The sequence below is a fragment of the Gigantopelta aegis genome, chromosome 3 (assembly GCF_016097555.1).
Source record: "Gigantopelta aegis isolate Gae_Host chromosome 3, Gae_host_genome, whole genome shotgun sequence".
Classification (NCBI taxonomy): Eukaryota; Metazoa; Mollusca; class Gastropoda; order Neomphalida; family Peltospiridae; genus Gigantopelta; species Gigantopelta aegis.
In genome coordinates, this window is record NC_054701.1 from 67,028,176 (window position 1) to 67,046,337 (window position 18,162).

Genomic DNA, 18,162 nt, shown 5'->3' on the forward strand with positions numbered 1-18,162 from the left:
AAAGCATAAACCAAGGAACAGGTATCAAAATTTCCTAATAAAGCATAAGGGTTGGGGTTTGTTTTGTTTGGGGTGGGCGTTTTTTTTTTGGGGGGAGGGTGGATATTTCCCGAAATCTTTTCGTGCTGCTTGTGCTACCTTGCGCTTGCCGTTTTGAATGTGCGAGACCCCTCTTATGCGTTCCCCAACTTTCCTCAAGTCTTGGGCGTAGGAGCTGGAAATGGGGCCCAGTTTTATCAGTAAAGCATAAATTACTGTTTGCCAAACCAAGGAACAGATTTTCAGTAATGTTTCTTAAACCAGTGTATAGGTTTTTTACTACCATCAGTTTTACCTATATAGCTTGACTCCGGCCTCTTTCTCCAGCTGGAACATCATCTGGTAGGCATCAGCCATCATGGCGGTGTAGAAATCATCCTCGTAAGCCTTTCTTGTAACGCGGGTCTGACCATGTGAGCTGCCCCGGGAGTGGGGCAGTGGAAACTACAACACACATTGATTGCATAACATGTTAAATTCAATGACTCTTTCAGTTATCCAAAATGACTGTAATACTGTACAATACACGGTAGTGTTTAAAAAATCAGGGTCTGTTCGGAGCCAGTTTAAAGATCCGCGGGGCCTGTAACACAAATAACAGTGGGGCCTCCTTCCCAGGATATATATTTTGCAACCCCCTCGGGGAGCAATCTGATTAAAATTAGCTCTACTGGGTCTAGCCAGTAGATCTAACAGCATTGCATGGACTGCCATGTCCAGGTGACATTTCATCCATAAATAACAATTTAAATATCGACCAATTACACTTCGCCTATTATAGCGTTATTCGGGAGCATACAATTCAAAAAATATCGGGCGAGACTATTTATGCAATAGGCGAACTTGTTGGTCTATTGCAACATTGAAAAAAGTGGGGGAAAGTGAAGTAATAAACTTTGGATTGTATACTAGTATAAACAGATTTTATGGCTATACCATCACGGATGTTTTTTCGTCTTCAAACGAATTTCATATACAATTTTATACTGCAATTAGTTTTCAGCATACTTCGTAATTCACCCGAATCATTTCGTATACCCTCGGCATAATTCCGAATGTTTTCAAATTCTTTTCAAATCACTGGCATGATTTTGCAAGTAAGGTTTTGATTGGTCGAATGAAAGGTCAACTGGACATGAGCTCCAACGGGCTGCTATTAGATCCACGTGTAATAGTGGAGCTAATTTTAATTAGATTGCTCGGGGAGAGGGGAAAAATTACCTGGGAAAAATAAATGTGCACGTCACCGCGGGGCCCCCTGAAGCGCGGGTTCCGTAGCATGTGCTACATGAGCTACTAGGATAAACCGGCCCTAGGTCTCTCACTTTAAGAAGTGTTGAATGTTCAGCTTTGTATAGCCTTTTTTTAATCAATTAAATTACATATCAGATTCCTGTTATTTGATAGTGCATAACTATTTTCGATTATGACACCTTGGACCGAATTTACGAAGACTGGTTTTTTTCCTGAACATTATGTGGTTATGTAACTTATAAACTCGGACCGGCCTCGGTGGTATCGTGGTTAAGCCATATGACATACGGTTGGTAGGTACAGGGTTCGCAGCTTGGTACCGGCTCCCACCCGGGGCGAGTTTTAACGACTCGGTGGGTAGCTGTAAGACCATTACACCCTCTTCTCTCTCACTTACCACTAACAACTAATCCACTGTCCTGGACAGGCAGCCCAGATTGCTGATGTGTGTGTGTGCCCAGAACAGCGTGTTTGAACCTTAATTGGACATAGCAGGAAAATAAGTTAAATTGAAATTGTAAACTCGGTCCAGGGTATTTATAAAGCTGTTACATTAAGCAGTTCTTACAACGTTTTACTTAATTAAAAACGCTTGCTAGTTCCGAATGGGAGCGAATAATGGAGAATTGGAAAATAGAAGGTAATGTGATGTTACAGGAAGTGTAAAATTTAATGTTATATATATTTATTTATGCAGTTCAACAATTATTGCTGTAAATGGATGTTTGAAAATGAGAAAACGATTGAGCAAACATTCGTCATGCGCACAACTCATTTCCTAGTGACATGATAACACTTCGAATTAACAGGTAGGAGTTATCAAAAAATAAAATAAATTGTTTTGTTTAACGACACCACTAGAGCACATTGATTTATTAATCAAAGGCTATTGGATGTCAAACATATGGTCATTTTGACACAGTCACAGAGATGAAACCCTCTACGTTTTTTCCATTAGTAGCAAGGAATCTTTTATATGCACCACCCCACAGACAGGATAGCACATGCCACGGCTTTGATATACCAGTCGTGGTGCTCTGGCTAGAGCGAGAAATAGTCCAATAGGTCCACCGACGGGGAACGATTCTAGACCGACCACGCATCAAGCGAGCGTTTTCCCACTGGGCTACGTTTCGCCCTCATAATATGAGTTACAAGGTCAACAGAAAACATGGTTGTATGATAATGTTATATATAGGGCTAGATCCAGCAAAACAATGAACTGTTTATGTGGGTCAGTCGGAGGTCTGTACTGTACCTGTTCTATGAGCAGTGTACGCTGATGTTGTTTAGCAAGGTGGTAGGCTGTTGCCGATCCCTCGACGCCGGCACCGACAACGATCGCGTCGTACACGTCATCATCCATCGTCGTCGTTGTCTACTGTTGTTGTCGTTGTTCAGACCAACCGATAAACCTTATCTTCTCAAATCTTTAACAATGGGCGGATCATTGCTTACTAAAAGGGTTTATCTAAGGTCAAAACATACGTAGCAGGCACGGCGGAGCAGCGGGAGGGGGAAGGGAGCTGGGCACCCCAATAATTCTGAATCAAAAATATTATTGGTAGTAAATCTTAACGCAGAGATGACCTGTACTTGTAGAATGCAGGAAATTACATTTCAGAACATCTAGTTTTCAGAACATCTAGGCTAACATACCCCCGAACCCCCTAGAAACTTTGCTTTGCGTCCTCGGTCTGTCAGCCCCCTCCCCCCCCCCCCCCCCCCCCCCCCCCCCAGTGTCTATTTGCTTCCGCCGTGCCTACGTAGTGTTCCGCGCAATGATAATACTGTATATTAAAGGGACATTCCTCAGTTTGCTGTATTGTAAGATGTTTCCGACTAATAAAATATTTCTACGATTAAACTTACATATTAAATGTATTTTCTTATTTAGAATATTAGTGTCTGTATATTCAATGTCCCCTGCGTGTGCTGTAACCTCACCGTGGTGCAGGGGTGTAACATTCTCTTTGAGAATGGCCAATACAGCACAAAATTGAAGTTTTGAGTAAAATTCGGTATCCGTAAAATTCTGTGATATTTGTGTTTTTGCACAGTTCTTTACACTGTTTTTGTTTAAGTCTTGAATTTTTATATTGATGTTGATCATCACTTTATTTATTTGCATTACCATAGTTTGACACCCAATAGCCGATGTATTTTTCGTGCTGGGGTGTCGTTAAACATTCATTCATTCCGTATATTCAATGTGTTTCTGGTCGTCTTAATATTTGTAACAAGCCCAAACTGGATTTTGTCTTCAAATAATTTCGTACGTACGAAACAATTATATTTTTGGAAATAAAATGAAATTTAACCTAGTACAAATATTAGATCGATCAGAAACACGTTTACTATACAGTCACTAATATTTGATGCCGCGAGGCTCCACCGAGCGGTAATCGCAAATCGAACCGAGCAGGACAAAACAGATATTAAAGACAGTAACCAGTTGTTCTATTTATCCTAAAATCTTATATAATTTTTAAAACTTAATCAAATTAAACATTTTAATTCACAACTTTACCGGGGTTTTTGTGTGTGTGTTTTTAAAGGGACATTCCCGAGTTTGCTGCATTGTAAGATTTTTCCGACTAATAAAATATTTCTACGATTAAACTTACATATTAAATATATTTTCTTGTTTACAATATCAGTGTCTGTATATTCAATGTCTTTCTGATCGTCTTAATATTTGTAAGAAGCCCAAACTTGATTTTGTCTTCAAATAATTTCGTACGTATGAAAAAACATATTTTAGGAAATAAAATGAAATTTACGCTAATACTAATATTAGAACGATCAGAAACACGTTTAATATACAGCCGTTAAAAAATCTCTGTTAATCGATAACACCTTAACAATTGCAGCAAACTCAGGAATGTCCCTTTAAGAGATGTAGGCATACACGTGTTGAAGGAAGGAAATGTTTTATTTAACGACTCAACACATTTTATTTACGGTTATATACACGTGTTGAATGCCTTATCGTCTACAATATTAGATACAAAAATTCAAAACAAATAGTTCTTAAATAACAACAATTTATTTCTTATTTTTAAAATAAAGATTGTCTTCCAAACGTTTTTTAAAATCTAAACCTTCAACTGCAAATAAAATAAGTTACATTTAAAGGGACATTCCCGAGTTTACTGCATTGTGAGATGTTTCTCTTAAAGGGACATTCCCGAGTTTACTGCATTGTGAGATGTTTCTCTTAAAGGGACATTCCTGAGTTTACTGCATTGTGAGATGTTTCTCTTAAAGAGACATTTCTGAGTTTACTGCATTGTAAGATGTTTCTCTTAAAGGGACATTCCTGAGTTTACTGCATTGTAAGATGTTTCCGACTAATAAAATATTTCTAGGAATAAACTTACATGTTAAATATATTTTCTTGTTTAGAATATCAGTGTCTGTATATTCAATGTGTTTCTGGTCGTCTTAATATTTGTAAGAAGCCCAAAATGGATTTAGTTTTCAAATAATTTAGTACGTACGAAAAAAAATATTTTAGGAAATAAAATGAAATTTAACCTAGTACAAATATTAAAACAATCAGAAACACGTAATATTTTATGCAGAAAAAATATATTTGATATGTAATTACAATCGTTAAAAAGTCTCTTTTAGTCGATAACATCGTAACAATTGCAGCAAACTCAGGAATGTCCATTTAACAATACAGCAGAACTCCGTAGCTGATCACAATTATTACTAGTGTAAAAGTAGTTCCGTTCCAGAAATCTTTTTTTTTTTAATCAGTGACAGATAATATAGAAATTAATCTAGTCATATCTAGCTACTATATAATGTATATTGATTGGAGGATAAATAAATATAATATACAATCCATTGCTGCGGGTAGGCGATATCACAAGATGAAGGCAAATCCTTTCGTCTTGTCCAATATATTTAATTTCTGATTGTTAAGTGATATAATACTATACACCTGATTACACATAAAATTTCTATAATATTCTTGTTTAGAAATATCTGAATTTCAACACCGTGAACAGCTAGGGTTTATCTCGTCCCCAATCAGTGTCCATCACCACCATTATGCAATGCACGCTGGAGACTGGAATATAATATATGGATTTACTTCAATGGACTGTTTAAACAATATCTAAATCAGTCTTTTTACCTGGTGTGTGATCAATAAATGAGATATCAAAGTGTTCGATACGATCGGAAATAAAACGTCCTTTTGAATTTTGTATTGTGCAGTGATACGACTGTTTATTACATAATGAAAATATATCTGTATTCTTACTGGTCAAAAACCAGTCACATGACCTTCCGAAAACAATGATATTGCCCTCAGACGGTCTCACCGGTCCGATCAAAACTGATATTGTCCTGGGAGATTTAACCAATGGAAATAAAGACAAGACAACATTCTATCCATTAATGAATAAGTAATGTAATAATAATAGTAGTAGTAGTAGTAGTAGTAGTAGTAGTAGTAGTAGTAGTAGTAGTAGTAGTAATAATAATAATAATATTAATAATAATATATTTTTTATTTCAGATTAGTGATTAATAAAACATAATTAAACATCAAATATAAAACTGATTACATAATATACAGTAGCTTGTGCCAGCGATTTTCACATGCGGATTTGACATACACACTTGTACACAGCAGGTGGGCCCAGAGGCGGATCTAGGGTGGGAGCAGGAACCCGCCGCCCCTAAATTTTGCGATAGTTATAATTTTATTATAGATTAATTTTCTCTTTTTTTTACTATCCCCCTCCAAACCTCCCCCAAAGTTCCCTTGGTATTTCACCTCATATCACTGGGGGACCCCTAAATGTCGTTTACGGTTGCTTCGATTCTGCTTTTGATTGATTGATTGATTTTTGATTGAAAACATATTTTATTGTACAAAGAACAAAATAATCGGGCATAACTTTGACAACTTACGAGGCCCTCTTCTATATACATACAATATACATGGCGACCTATATTACACAGCTGTAAATTTAAACTACATTTAAATAGTCACGGATAACCAGTGGAAGGAAATATATTATATACAAAAGAATGTTGCCCCCTCCCTTGCTATGATACCCTAAATATTTTCCTATACATTTTCCATATAGCCAAGCTACTTTAATAGGCCTACTTCGACTTAGGCCGCAAATATTTTAAAAACAAGCCATTCTACTTATTCAGAACAACAGGACCTGTTTTCGAGAGCAATTATAGAGAGCAATTAAAGAGAGCTGATGGTCCAAGCCATCATATAGACCATTTTGACTCCAAATGTGGTTTTATTTTCTTGCAAGAAAAGCCCGGAAAAAATGACGTCATACCATAGGGGGCGGGGGGGAACTAAAAAAAACCACCTAAATGTTTTTGACGTACGAGGGTCAAAATCTACACGCGGGCAGACAAGAGACCAGAAATTTATTTTCTTTGGCCTTGTTGTTTGCTGTCTACATTCTGGAAGTGGGTGCAAATCGGTTTATCCTGAAGTAACTCAAATCGTAAGATGGTGTCGTTTTCATAATGAGCTCACAGACTGCCTTGCCCACAACTGGAGAGATCTTGAAGCCAGACCCTGTAACATCAGAAAAAATATACATGTTGTTGTTAGTTCTGTCTGAGGTGGCGTCGTGCTTCTTTGTGTCCTGAGAAAACAAATTCGAGAGGTTTGTTAAAAAAAAACATAAAGAAGATAGTTTTTAATGTGTTGGGTAGTATTTAAAACCCATATTAATTTCCTCATCCAATAATATATTTATATAATTTTGGGCCGTCTACAGTATGGTAGAAGGAACTCACCGGCCTCGGTGGCGTCGTGGTTAAGCCATCGAACATAAGGCTGGTAGGTACAGGGTTCGCAGCCCGGTACCGGCTCCCACCTGAACGAGTTGTAATGACTCAATGGGTAGGTGTAAGGCCACTACACGCGCTTCTCTCTCACTAACAACTAACCAACTGTCCTGGACAGACAGCCCAGATAGCTGAGGTGTGTGCCCAGGACTGCGTGCATGAACCTTAATTGGATATAAACACGAAAATAAATTGAAATGAAATGAAAGAAGGAACTCTTTGCAGCCAATGAATTTTGCATAGAAAAATATAAACATAGATCATTAAGTTTAATGCGAATGATTTAAAACTCATTTATATACAAATATATATATATATATATATATATATATATATATATATATATATATATATATATACACACACAAATATTGTTTTAAGTATCTCGGTTTATAGCTAGATATCGTCATTACCATTCGTGAGAAACTGGTTTTCACAAACCTGAAAATCCAGCAGCTATCAATATGTTACTCCACCTTGGATGTCGATCAAGAATAAAATGAGAGTCTGGTGTGTTCTAAAATATTGAAAAAATATATAACATCTATCTTAACAACAACAACAACAACAACAACAACAACAGAAATGAAATCTTCAATAACAAGATTCGAATTTGATTTGAGAGAAACTAATATTTGTATACTATTGAAGTCTCATTCATTGGTGGTCGAGAGACGAAGGAGACCATGACTAAACAAAAAGGTTGAAATGTTTATTTTTATTTCAAGAATACATAATACCGTTGACAGTAAATATTGGCACTACTATGCATTGATCTTTCACATTAATATGTAACTTAAATATAGTATAAGTATATCTTAGCATCCCAGCATATGTTTAGTGTGGGTGAGAGAAAGGTGCCTACAGATAGTTAGAAAAGGCGTCTCAATTTAGGAATAGAAGGCATGCCTTAACCTAGAATTTGAGAAATGTCTCGGCCTATGTTTGGGTGAGCCTCAGTGCTGATATTGGGTGTTTTTTGTTGTTGTTGTTGTTGTTGTTGTTTTTTGTTGTTTAACGACACCACTGGAGCACATTGATCAATAAATCATCGGCTATTGGATGTCAAACATATGGTTATTCTGACTCGTATTCACAAGGGAAAACCCGCTACATTTTTCCTAATGCAGCAAGGAATCTTTTATATTATGCATTTTCCCACAGACAGGAAAGCACATACCACGGCCTTTGTCCAGTTGTGGTGCATTGGTTGGAACGAGAAAAACCCCCAATCAGTTGAATGGGTCCACCGAGGTCAGTTTAGATATAGTTAAAGATAACGGTATTTGGAGATTCAGTATAGATGGAGAACTATGTCTCAAGCTAAGTATTGGGGGGGGGGGGGGGAGACTTAAACTAGGTATACTTTAATGTATCAGGGTCTTTGGACATTCAGAACTAAGGATTAAACTATTAAAAAAAAGTACTGTCGGAAATAGAATAAAAATGATTTTCGTCGATTATTTCTTACATATTAAACTGACAAGTAAATATTTTGTAAATATCTATTTAATGATAGTCTACCTAATTTAGCATTTACTCGTTTGGGCGCTCATTGATGTTCAAGGTGGTGTTTACTCTTGAAATTAAAAGAAAAATGTCAGTAAACAAGTGATTTGTGCTCTTTATTGGAACAGACTATAACACATTTTGGTCAACGTGTCAATTTCATTGCTGTTACAATATGCGAGGGACTGTTTCTGATGATGGTTTACCCCTATCCCTCTCCAAAACAAAATATTTGTAGTCATTTATAAGTAACTTTTTAGCAAAACTGTCAAAAACCATTATGAGTGATCCATTTTCCGGTATTAAAGGTGCTATCTCAATGTTGCACAATGACAGCTATTGCAAATCATTTTTTTATATATATAAAATTTTGATTTAATATTTAAAGAAGACACCTTTAACAATATGCCCATAAATGATTATAGGAAATAATTTATCTACTGGTAGAAAATACATTTTTAATGGAGAATCTTTATCACAGCTCGCACATAACTATGATATAGCACATTTAAATTGTTGCAAGAATTTTATATTAAATAAATATGCTTGTCATAATTAATAATTTATGCTGCAATTCAAAATAATTAGTTAACTTGCAGTTTTAAATTAAAAGTTTGTTAAGGGTAATGAAATTGACACATATCGATCAAAATGTGTTATAGTCTGTTCCAATAAAGGTAACAAATCACCTGTTTACTGATATCTTTAGTTAATTTCAAGAGTAAACACTATCTTGTACATCAATGAGAGCCCAAACAAGTAAATGCTAAATTAGGTAGAGTATTATTGAATGGGTATTTACAAAATATTTACTTGTCAGTTTAATATGAAAGAAATATTCGAAGAAAATCATTTTTATTCTATTTCCGACAGTACTTTTTTAGTTATATTTATGTATAACAGAAACTTTGGAGATTGATTACTGATAAAGGAACTATAACTCAAGTTAGGAACTGGGGATCCTCAAACTAGATATAGTGACGTACAACAAGGTTTTAGCATATTCAGTGTGGATGGAGACCTGTGGCTGAAGATGGGGATTGGGGAGCCTTGAACTAGTTACAGTTGAGCTTCAGCTTATTTAATACTACTGAAGGCATGGTGCTTCAAACAAGCAGTGCTCACCGTTTAAGGCGAGCTGTCACTCTCACTCCCCACAAGATCCCCTACACTTGATCAAGGAGAGTGATTTTAGCTTCCCTTAACATGTGAATTTATATGGTACCAATATAGTAATATCTTAATGGTTTCCCCACAATCTAAGTTAGGGATGCAATTAATATTCCCCTCGACTATGTTCACGTCGAGGTTTGAGCAAGGGTTAAGGAGGTGTCTTAAACTAGATCAGCTTAGAAGACTTTAGGATGTCTGATCCGCTATGTTTTTTCTAAATGTGTGTATGGTCGGCTCTGCTCACCGTGTAGATACAACTCTCTACGACAGACGGCACGGATTCTAGCCCGGGCATGTGTTTCGTCACGTACTCTCTTACTGTATCCTTCACCCACGTGACGTCAACCTCATCCCGGAGGTCAGGGTCAATCTCAGGACCATGGTGCAGACACACCTAACAGTAAACACACAAGACACGAATATTATCAGCATCACAGAGAGTCCACATTGCCCCAAATACAATGCTGAATGTACTTTCATAAAATACTTTAAATTATATCACTATATAATACTATTTAATAGAAGCACACTTAGAATATTTGGCATAGCCATGCGATTACACTAAACAATTTATAGTGTCAAAGAAAGTTGAGTACAAAACAAATTGATTACCAATAAGTATCAAAATTAAATTAAATTACAATATAAGGCCAATATGACAAATAGAATAAGTTTATTTATAAATTGCTAACAGATGAGAGAGAGAGAGAGAGAGAGAGAGAGAGAGAGAGAGAGAGAGAGAGAGAGAGAGAGAGAGAGAGAGAGAGAGAGAGAGATTTGTTACTAACTTTAACAAGCCCAGGGTACTCGTCGCTTGGCAGACCATATATAGCAGTCGGATGTTTCATTTTATGGATAAAGACTGGAAAGTTTCTGTCTACAGAATAGGATCCACGAGTTCTCTCCTTCCAGTACATGACGAGTATTTTCTTGCACTGGAATGTGTAAAGTAAGTCACAGTCATTGATGATGGCTACCAAACATTCTGAAGCAGGATTTCTCGTTAGTAATTAAATTACGATTTATGATTCAAATTCGCTTTTAGAAGTGATAGACTGAACTTTGCTTGTCATGTTAACGAATTAGTTTTGACTGTCTCTCAAAATATTTCTGAACTGTAGGGTCTCCACGAGTACTCGAGTACTCGGGCACGGGTCGAGTCTTACAATACTCGAGTACCCGTACAAGGTGGAATACAATGATCAACTACAATACAATGGACTAGTTTCTCTTTTTAAACTGGCCGTCCGTCCGTCACAACACCGAACATATCAACCGGTTTCTAAATACAATACAATGGCATGATTTGGCAACCATGTTCAGCGCTGGAATTAAGATGCATACTGCTGTTTTACTTTATTCCTTAATCTCATCATCATCTCGTGTAAGTGTCGGGTACTCGGGTCCGGGTCGAGTTTGACCCTCGAGTACTCGAGTCCAATATGTTGGGACTCGTGGAGGCCCTACTGTTCTAGAATTAAAAATGAAAGCTACTGTTTGGGGGTCTTTTGCATGTGAACATCGTTCCTGACACGATCAACGAGGGAATCTAAATGTATACCGAGTTTATATTCGCGCAATCAACATCCGATTTGTGTGAGATTTTTCTTCACAGTTCGTGAATAGCAGTAACAATAAAGTTCAGACAAGTAAGTGTTAGAGGGGATACAACCAGGACAGAACATGTAACTCTGTGAAATTTGTCGTGACGTAGGCATTTCATATTGAATACTAACTTTCAAAATTATTTCAAGCAATTGGGACATGGGGATTCCCATGGTATTTATCGATATAAAACCTGCTTTTTCACTCCATTTGATAAAAACGTGATCTAAGTGTGTTACAGTAGATTAACCAAATAGAATTAAAAATGAAAGCTATTTTATCACATTAACAACGAACAATTAATTATCTTCGAAATTGAAGGGATTGACCCGAGTTAAATTAACTGCAGCCATTGTAATAATGTTCCGACTAACAGCCGTTTTCAGGCAGACCAATTTTCCGGAATTTTACGAAAAATCCGGAATTTTCATCACGTATTCGGAATTCCGGAATTGATGCTAAATACCGGATTTTTTTTCAAATTCACTTGAATTTTTTGTTTATAACCAACTAATTCTTATTACAAAGTTTGTTTTATATAACGACGCCACTAGAGCACATTGATTTTTTATCTTATCATCGGCTATTGGACGTCAAACATATGGTCATTCTGATACTGTTTTTAGAGGAAACCCGCTGTCGCCACATAGGCTACTCTTTTACGACAGGCAGCAAGGGATCTTTTATTTGCGCTTCCCACAGGCAGGATAGCACAGACCATGGCCTTTGTTGAACCAGTTATGGATCACTGGTCGGTGCAAGTAGGTTACACCTACCCATTGAGCCTTGCGGTTTGGAGTCGGTATCTGGATTAAAAATCCCATGCCTCGACTGGGATCCGAACCCAGTACCTACCAGCCTGTAGACCGATGGCCTAACCACGACGCCACCGAGGCCGGTTATTCTTAGAATTAAATATCTTTATCACTCATTTCAACCCGAGCTCTGTTTTGTCTAGTTTTGTGCCATTACCAAGGCCGCGGGAGTGTGTCTAGTGTCAACAGCTGACCAATGAAATTGTCGAGTAAACTGAAGCCATATATGAATTTTGTTTATACTCTAATAGTTTATGGGTTCATTTTAAAGATATTTTAAATATCATAGAATTATGTTCCTACGGGGCAGGCATCGGTTCTATGAATGATGTATGCAATTTTGCCACCGTGGATGAAAACAGAAGAACGCTACGATCGTCCCCAAACCAGTTCGCCACAAATCAGATCGACCCCACTACATACATAATAATAACTGATTTATATTATGATGAAATAGTGCATATGGGGCAATGTATCTACATAAAAATAAAATTGGTCCCAAGTTTGTTTGTCACTTTATTGCTAATCCGTAGGTGGGAGTCTTAAACTGTAATACAATATATGCTAATAAAGTGGTGGGTTGTTTTGTGTGAACTTGATGATTTTTGGTGAGTGTAGGTGTGGGATGTGTGTCTTTTTTTTATGAGGAAGTTCCAATTCACATATAAATAATGATATACTCATTTGTATTGTAATTTTGCCAATATATGTCAGACATGACATTTTTTGCACTGTTTAAAATTACTTTTATGAAAATGACGTTTTCGTACGCTTTAAATTATTGTTTTGAAAAGGGCGTTCGCGCGCATAAAAAAGAAAATATCAGAAAATTCCGGAAAAATATTTCCATTAGGTTGGTCGCCCTGCGTTTCAGCAACTAAAATTACATATTAAATACTGACAGACTGTTTTATTTATTTATTTTGGGTTACGCCAACAAAATATATATTTAAACATATTCGTCTGGTCTTACAAAATTGTCAATAGTACTAAATTTATGAATCTAACATTAATGACGGCTTTAGATAATTGGGACGGGACGTAGCCCAGTGGTAATGCGTTCGCTTGATGCGTGGTTGGCTTAGGATCGATCCCCGTCTGTGAACCCATTGAGCTATTTCTCGTTCTCGTCAACAACTGGTGTAACAAAGGCCGTGGTATGTATTATCATGTCTGTGGGATGATGCATATAAAAGATCCATTGCTGCTAATCAAAAAGAGTAGCCCATGAAGTGGCGACATCGGGTTTCCTCTCTCAATATCTGTGTGGTTCTTAACCATATGTTTGACGTCATATAACCGTAAATAAAATGTGTTGAGTGCGTCGTTAAATAAAACATTTCGTTTAGATAACTGACCTTTTGTTTTATTTGCATGCTTGTATTCAGTTAAAGGCATACTGTCACAGATTTAAGGACCTCATTTCTCTAAAAATGGATAATAAATAAAAATGATATTAATTGTTGGAAACCAAATCTAGTTATCCCATCACCTTAACTGAGCCATGGTGGAGTGAAATCCATGTCATCCCTCTCGGCAATTTTATTTTTTGAATTATGGACCATTACCATAATTCAATTATTTTTACAAAATGCCATTAATAAATGGAGTATGGTGGTTATGAAGATGGCTGAATAAAGTACATTTAGGGACAAATCAAATTATATTTGTTCAGGTAATACTTTGTTAGTCCATTAAATAGGTCAGTGGTCTGTGACAATATGTCTTTAAGCTTCAAGCATGCTGTGAAATTCGTAAAATAACAATAAGTCCTGCATCTGTAAGAAAAAGAAAAAAAACCCTCCCGAGATCTAACCTTCAGTGGAAGATTGAGGCCAAGCGGTTTGAGTAGTTTCGACGCCCATGGGCCAGCTGCTATGGCCACATTCCTAGTTTTGTACAAACCCTTGGAGGTCTTCACGGTCACGATGTTGCCTGGCTGGATGGACTCCACTGGCTCTCCATCACGCAGATGGCCGCCGAATCTTATAAACATGGTCTGTGTAGAAAATAAAAATGAAAGGCAAACTAGGTTTAATGACACTCAAGCATATTTTAAAGAGACTGTCACCAGTTTGTTGCTATTGTGGCTGATTCCGACTAATACTAACAAATACTTTCTAAAGGGACATTTGCTCCATTGTAAGATGTTTCCAACTAATAAAATATTTCTACGATTAAACTTACATATTAAATATATTTTCTTGTTTAGAATATCAGTGTCTGTATATCCAATGTGTTTCTGGTCGTCTTAATACTTGTAAGAAGCCCAAACTGGATTTTGTTTTCAAATAATTCGTACGTACGAAAAAAATCATTTTGTTTTAGGAAATAAAATGAAATTTAACCTAGTACAAATATTAGAACGATCAGAAACACGTTAATATACAGCCACTAATATTTTATGTAGAAAAATATATTTGATATGTAATTACAGTCATCAAAAAGTCTGTTAGACGATAACATCTTAAAAATTGCAGCAAACTCAGGAATGTCCCTTTAACGATTACAAGGACACACTGTTACTTCTACGCAACAGGGGGACGGGTCTAGCCCATTCGATATCTAGTGGTCGTCTGAGGTGCCGGATCTAGCTCAGTTGGTAGGGCGCTCGCCTGGGGTACTTACGTCGTAGGATCGAGCCACCTCTGTGGATCCATTGTCTGATTGTATCTCCCCTACCCCCGTCTCGGTCAGTGCCCACGACTGGTGTATCCTGTCTATAGGAATGTTCATATAAAATATCCATTGATCCTAATGGAAAAATGTTGCGGGTTTCTCGCTAAGAGTGATGACGTTAAACAAAACAAACTTTAACTCTTAACGTTAAATAGGCCTAAATAAATAAACGTTAGCTATACGATTACAACAACTCACTTTTAATAAACTTGTCATGGACGTTTACCAAAATAAAACTTTAAAAGAAGTCGTAATAATTATTGGACAAGTCTATACCTGAAATGCAGAAATCATTTTATCGGCTCTTAAAATGCCTCCTTCAGAGTCGAGTATGGCACACATATCAGCTGAAACGGCGAAGCCAGGAAAGCGTGCCTTCATTTCGGACGAGGATATTTTCTCATGAACACATCCGTGCTTTTGTAACGATGACTCAACATTGTTTAGAGTGTCGCTGTCCGCAGGCCCGATATACAAACATCCAGTTTTCCTATAAAGCATAAAGTACTGTTTTCAAAACAAACTAAAAGTTGTACAGTTTTTCTAAGAAAGTATAAATTATTGTTTTCGTATTAACGAATAGATGTCTAGGTTCTTGGGTTTTTGTTTTTTTAACGCATAAACTGCTGTTTTCAGAATCAAAGATGAGGTGTCAAAATGTCTTAATAAAGCATAAAGGGTTGTTTGAGGGTGGAGATGGGGGTCCAAAACCTTTTGGGACTGCCTGTGCTACCTTGCGTTTGCTGTTTTGAATGTGCGAGACCCCTCTTTTTCCCTCCCCAACTTTCCTCAAGTCTTGGGTGAAGGAGCTGGGAAAAGTTGGAACCGGCGCCAGGAGAGACGTGTCCTGCAGCAACTTGCTACGAACGTGCACGTTAAATCATTTCCATCTCACCCACCTCTCCCTTTTCGAAACCAACGATCAATTACCCAGGAGCTAATTTCACAAAACATCGTAAAGTTACGTCTGCGATTAGTGGTTAAACAGGTCATACGTTCACCGGTGTTTGGCATTTTAAGGACAACATAAAATGAAATATGTGTACTTCAACCTATACTTGTTGTATTGTTCATAGTAATAAGAAATGTGGTTTAGTCGTAGATTTACGTTTACGTGCATAACTAGGTTTACGATGTTTTGTAAAATTGGGCTCAGTTTTCTCTTTAAAGCATAAATCAGGCACGGATCTGAATAAAAAAAAATATTATTGATAGTAAATCTTAAGGCGGAACTGAATTTTACTTGTAGAATGCAGGAAACTGCATTTCAGGACATCTAGTTTTTAACATTTTACGGGGGAACATACCCCGGAACTCCTAAAAACTTTGCTTTGCGCCCCGATCTCAGTGCCCCCCTCCCCCCTCTCTCACTCACCCCCCTTCTATTTGCATCTGCCATGCCTGTAAATTACTGTTTTTCAAACCAACGAAGAAACTTTCAGTTTTCCTAACAGAACAAAGTAATGTTTTTGAAACCAGTTTTACCTGTATAGCTTGACTCCGGCCTCTTTCTCCAGCTGGAACATCATCTGGTAGGCATCAGCCATCATGGCGGTGTAGAAATCATCCGCGTGCGCCTTTCTTGTAATGCGGGTCTGACCATGCGAGCTGCCCCGGGAGTGGGGCAGTGGGAACTACAACACACATTGATTACACGGTAGAATGTTAAACTCAATTACTCGGTTATTACAGTCGCAGATCCTAGTTTCAACCAGTGAAAATGGAAACTAAGTTTGGGAATGAATGAATGAATGAATGAATGAATGTTTAACGACACCCCAGCACGAAAACTACATCGGATACTGGGTGTCAAACTGTGGTAGATGCAAAACATGAAGTGAACTAAGTTTGGGTTACAATAGAGTGAAACACACACACACACACACACACACACACACACACACACAGAAACAATGAAAGAGAGACGGGGATGGAGAGATAAACAATAATGAAAAGAGAGAGAGAGAGAGAGAGAGAGAGAGAGAGAGAGAGAGAGAGAGAGAGAGAGAGAGAAGAGGGTGTAGTGGCCTTAGAGAGATGGGGGGAGGACTGCAGATAGGTGAATAGTTGGGTAAGTGGTATGTATAAGTAGGTACACGCATATGTGCGTGTGTTTGCATCATGTGCACGTGGTTTTAAAAAGTATATGAAAAGGGGCGTGCATAGGTACGTATGTGTAGGCTACGTATACATGTATCGATATATGCAAATATTTCTAATTCTATTATGATAATGACACGAACTTGTATTTCTGCATACAACGTTTGCATAAATAATTCCAGTTTGTCCCAGTTTTACAGTGTATCTAGTGTCCTGTGTAATTATATATATAATGTTATATATAGGGCTAGATCAAGCAAAACACTAGGTTGAATGAACTGTTTATGTGGGTCAGTCGGAGGTCTGTACTGTACCTGTTCTATGAGCAGTGTACGCTGATGTTGTTTAGCAAGGTGGTAGGCTGTTGCCGATCCCTCGACGCCGGCACCGACAACGATCGCGTCGTACACGCCATCATCCATCGTTGTTGTTGTAGTCGTCATCTGCTGTTATTATCGTTGTTCAGGCCGTCCCATAAGCCTTATCTTCTGTTCTTTATTCATTAATAACATAATGGACGGATCCAAATACACGCAGTTATAATATTGATATCTAGGCGTTATAGTCATCCCCGTCGGTGGGCCCATTGGGTTATTTCTCCTTCCATCCAGTGCACCACGACTGGTATATCAACGGTCGTGGTATGTGCTATCCTGTCTGTGGGATGGTGCATATAAAAGATCCCTTGCTACTAATGGAAAAATGTAGCGGGTTTCCTTTCTAAGACTAAATGTTAAAATTACCAAATGTTTGACATCCATTAGCCGATGATTAATAAATCAATGTGCTCTACTAGTATCGTTAAACAAAATAAACTTTAACACTCTGTGGTATAGCCATGGAATGGGATGAGGATGTGTCACGTTGTCAATTGTAATATGAAGGTCAACTGTTACTGTCGTCACGACCCACCCACCCACCCCACCCCACCCCTACACTAATAGTTCTAGTACTGCATGCATATTCATGTTTGACTTTACTTCACTGCGTGTATACATATAGAGGATATTTCATGTGGTTTTTTGTCACATATATCTCATCGTGTGAAGTTTGCAATCATATCTCATGAGTCACGCTTGGGGAGGAGGGGGCGCACTTTTTGGCACCTTCCTACACCCGAGTTGGAAATAGCACAATA

At 37.6% G+C, this 18,162-nt stretch overlaps 2 protein-coding genes across 3 annotated transcripts in view; both read right to left on the reverse strand.

The window, feature by feature from the left end:
* Positions 1–2,702, reverse strand: part of LOC121368700 (peroxisomal sarcosine oxidase-like) — an 8,474-nt gene extending 5,772 nt beyond the window's left edge. The window contains exons 1-2 of the mRNA XM_041493441.1: positions 2,552–2,702; positions 335–483 (exon numbers count right to left, since the gene is read on the reverse strand). Of these exons, the coding sequence (XP_041349375.1) occupies positions 335–483; positions 2,552–2,659 (257 nt within the window). The 5' untranslated portion in view covers positions 2,660–2,702. The remainder of the gene's footprint in view (positions 1–334; positions 484–2,551) is intronic.
* Positions 2,703–5,803: 3,101 nt separating this feature from the next.
* LOC121368699 (peroxisomal sarcosine oxidase-like) lies at positions 5,804–17,617 on the reverse strand. Of its 2 annotated transcripts, none has more exons than XM_041493439.1 (8): positions 17,339–17,609; positions 16,410–16,558; positions 15,201–15,414; positions 14,062–14,244; positions 10,614–10,760; positions 10,070–10,219; positions 7,585–7,660; positions 5,804–6,868 (listed from the first exon to the last, which is right to left on the reverse strand). In XM_041493439.1, the coding sequence occupies exons 1-8, from the start codon at positions 17,465–17,467 to the stop codon at positions 6,744–6,746; spliced, it is 1,173 nt and encodes a 390-aa protein (XP_041349373.1). In that variant the 5' UTR covers positions 17,468–17,609; the 3' UTR covers positions 5,804–6,743. The 2 variants fall into 2 exon arrangements, with proteins under 2 accessions (XP_041349373.1, XP_041349374.1); XM_041493440.1 differs by having other exon boundaries at positions 6,751–6,868; positions 7,557–7,660; positions 17,339–17,617.
* Between the last annotated feature and the right edge of the window lie 545 nt (positions 17,618–18,162).

Coding starts and splice junctions, on each gene's coding strand:
- LOC121368699 (XM_041493439.1), bottom strand. CDS start 17,467: ATGACGACTACAACAACAACGATGGATGATGGCGTGTACGACGCGATC. Junction 10,761..14,061: donor GCCTCAATCTTCCACTGAAG/GTTAGATCTCGG, acceptor TACACATTCCAG/TGCAAGAAAATACTCGTCAT. Junction 7,661..10,069: donor TAGAGAGTTGTATCTACACG/GTGAGCAGAGCC, acceptor TCAATATTTTAG/AACACACCAGACTCTCATTT.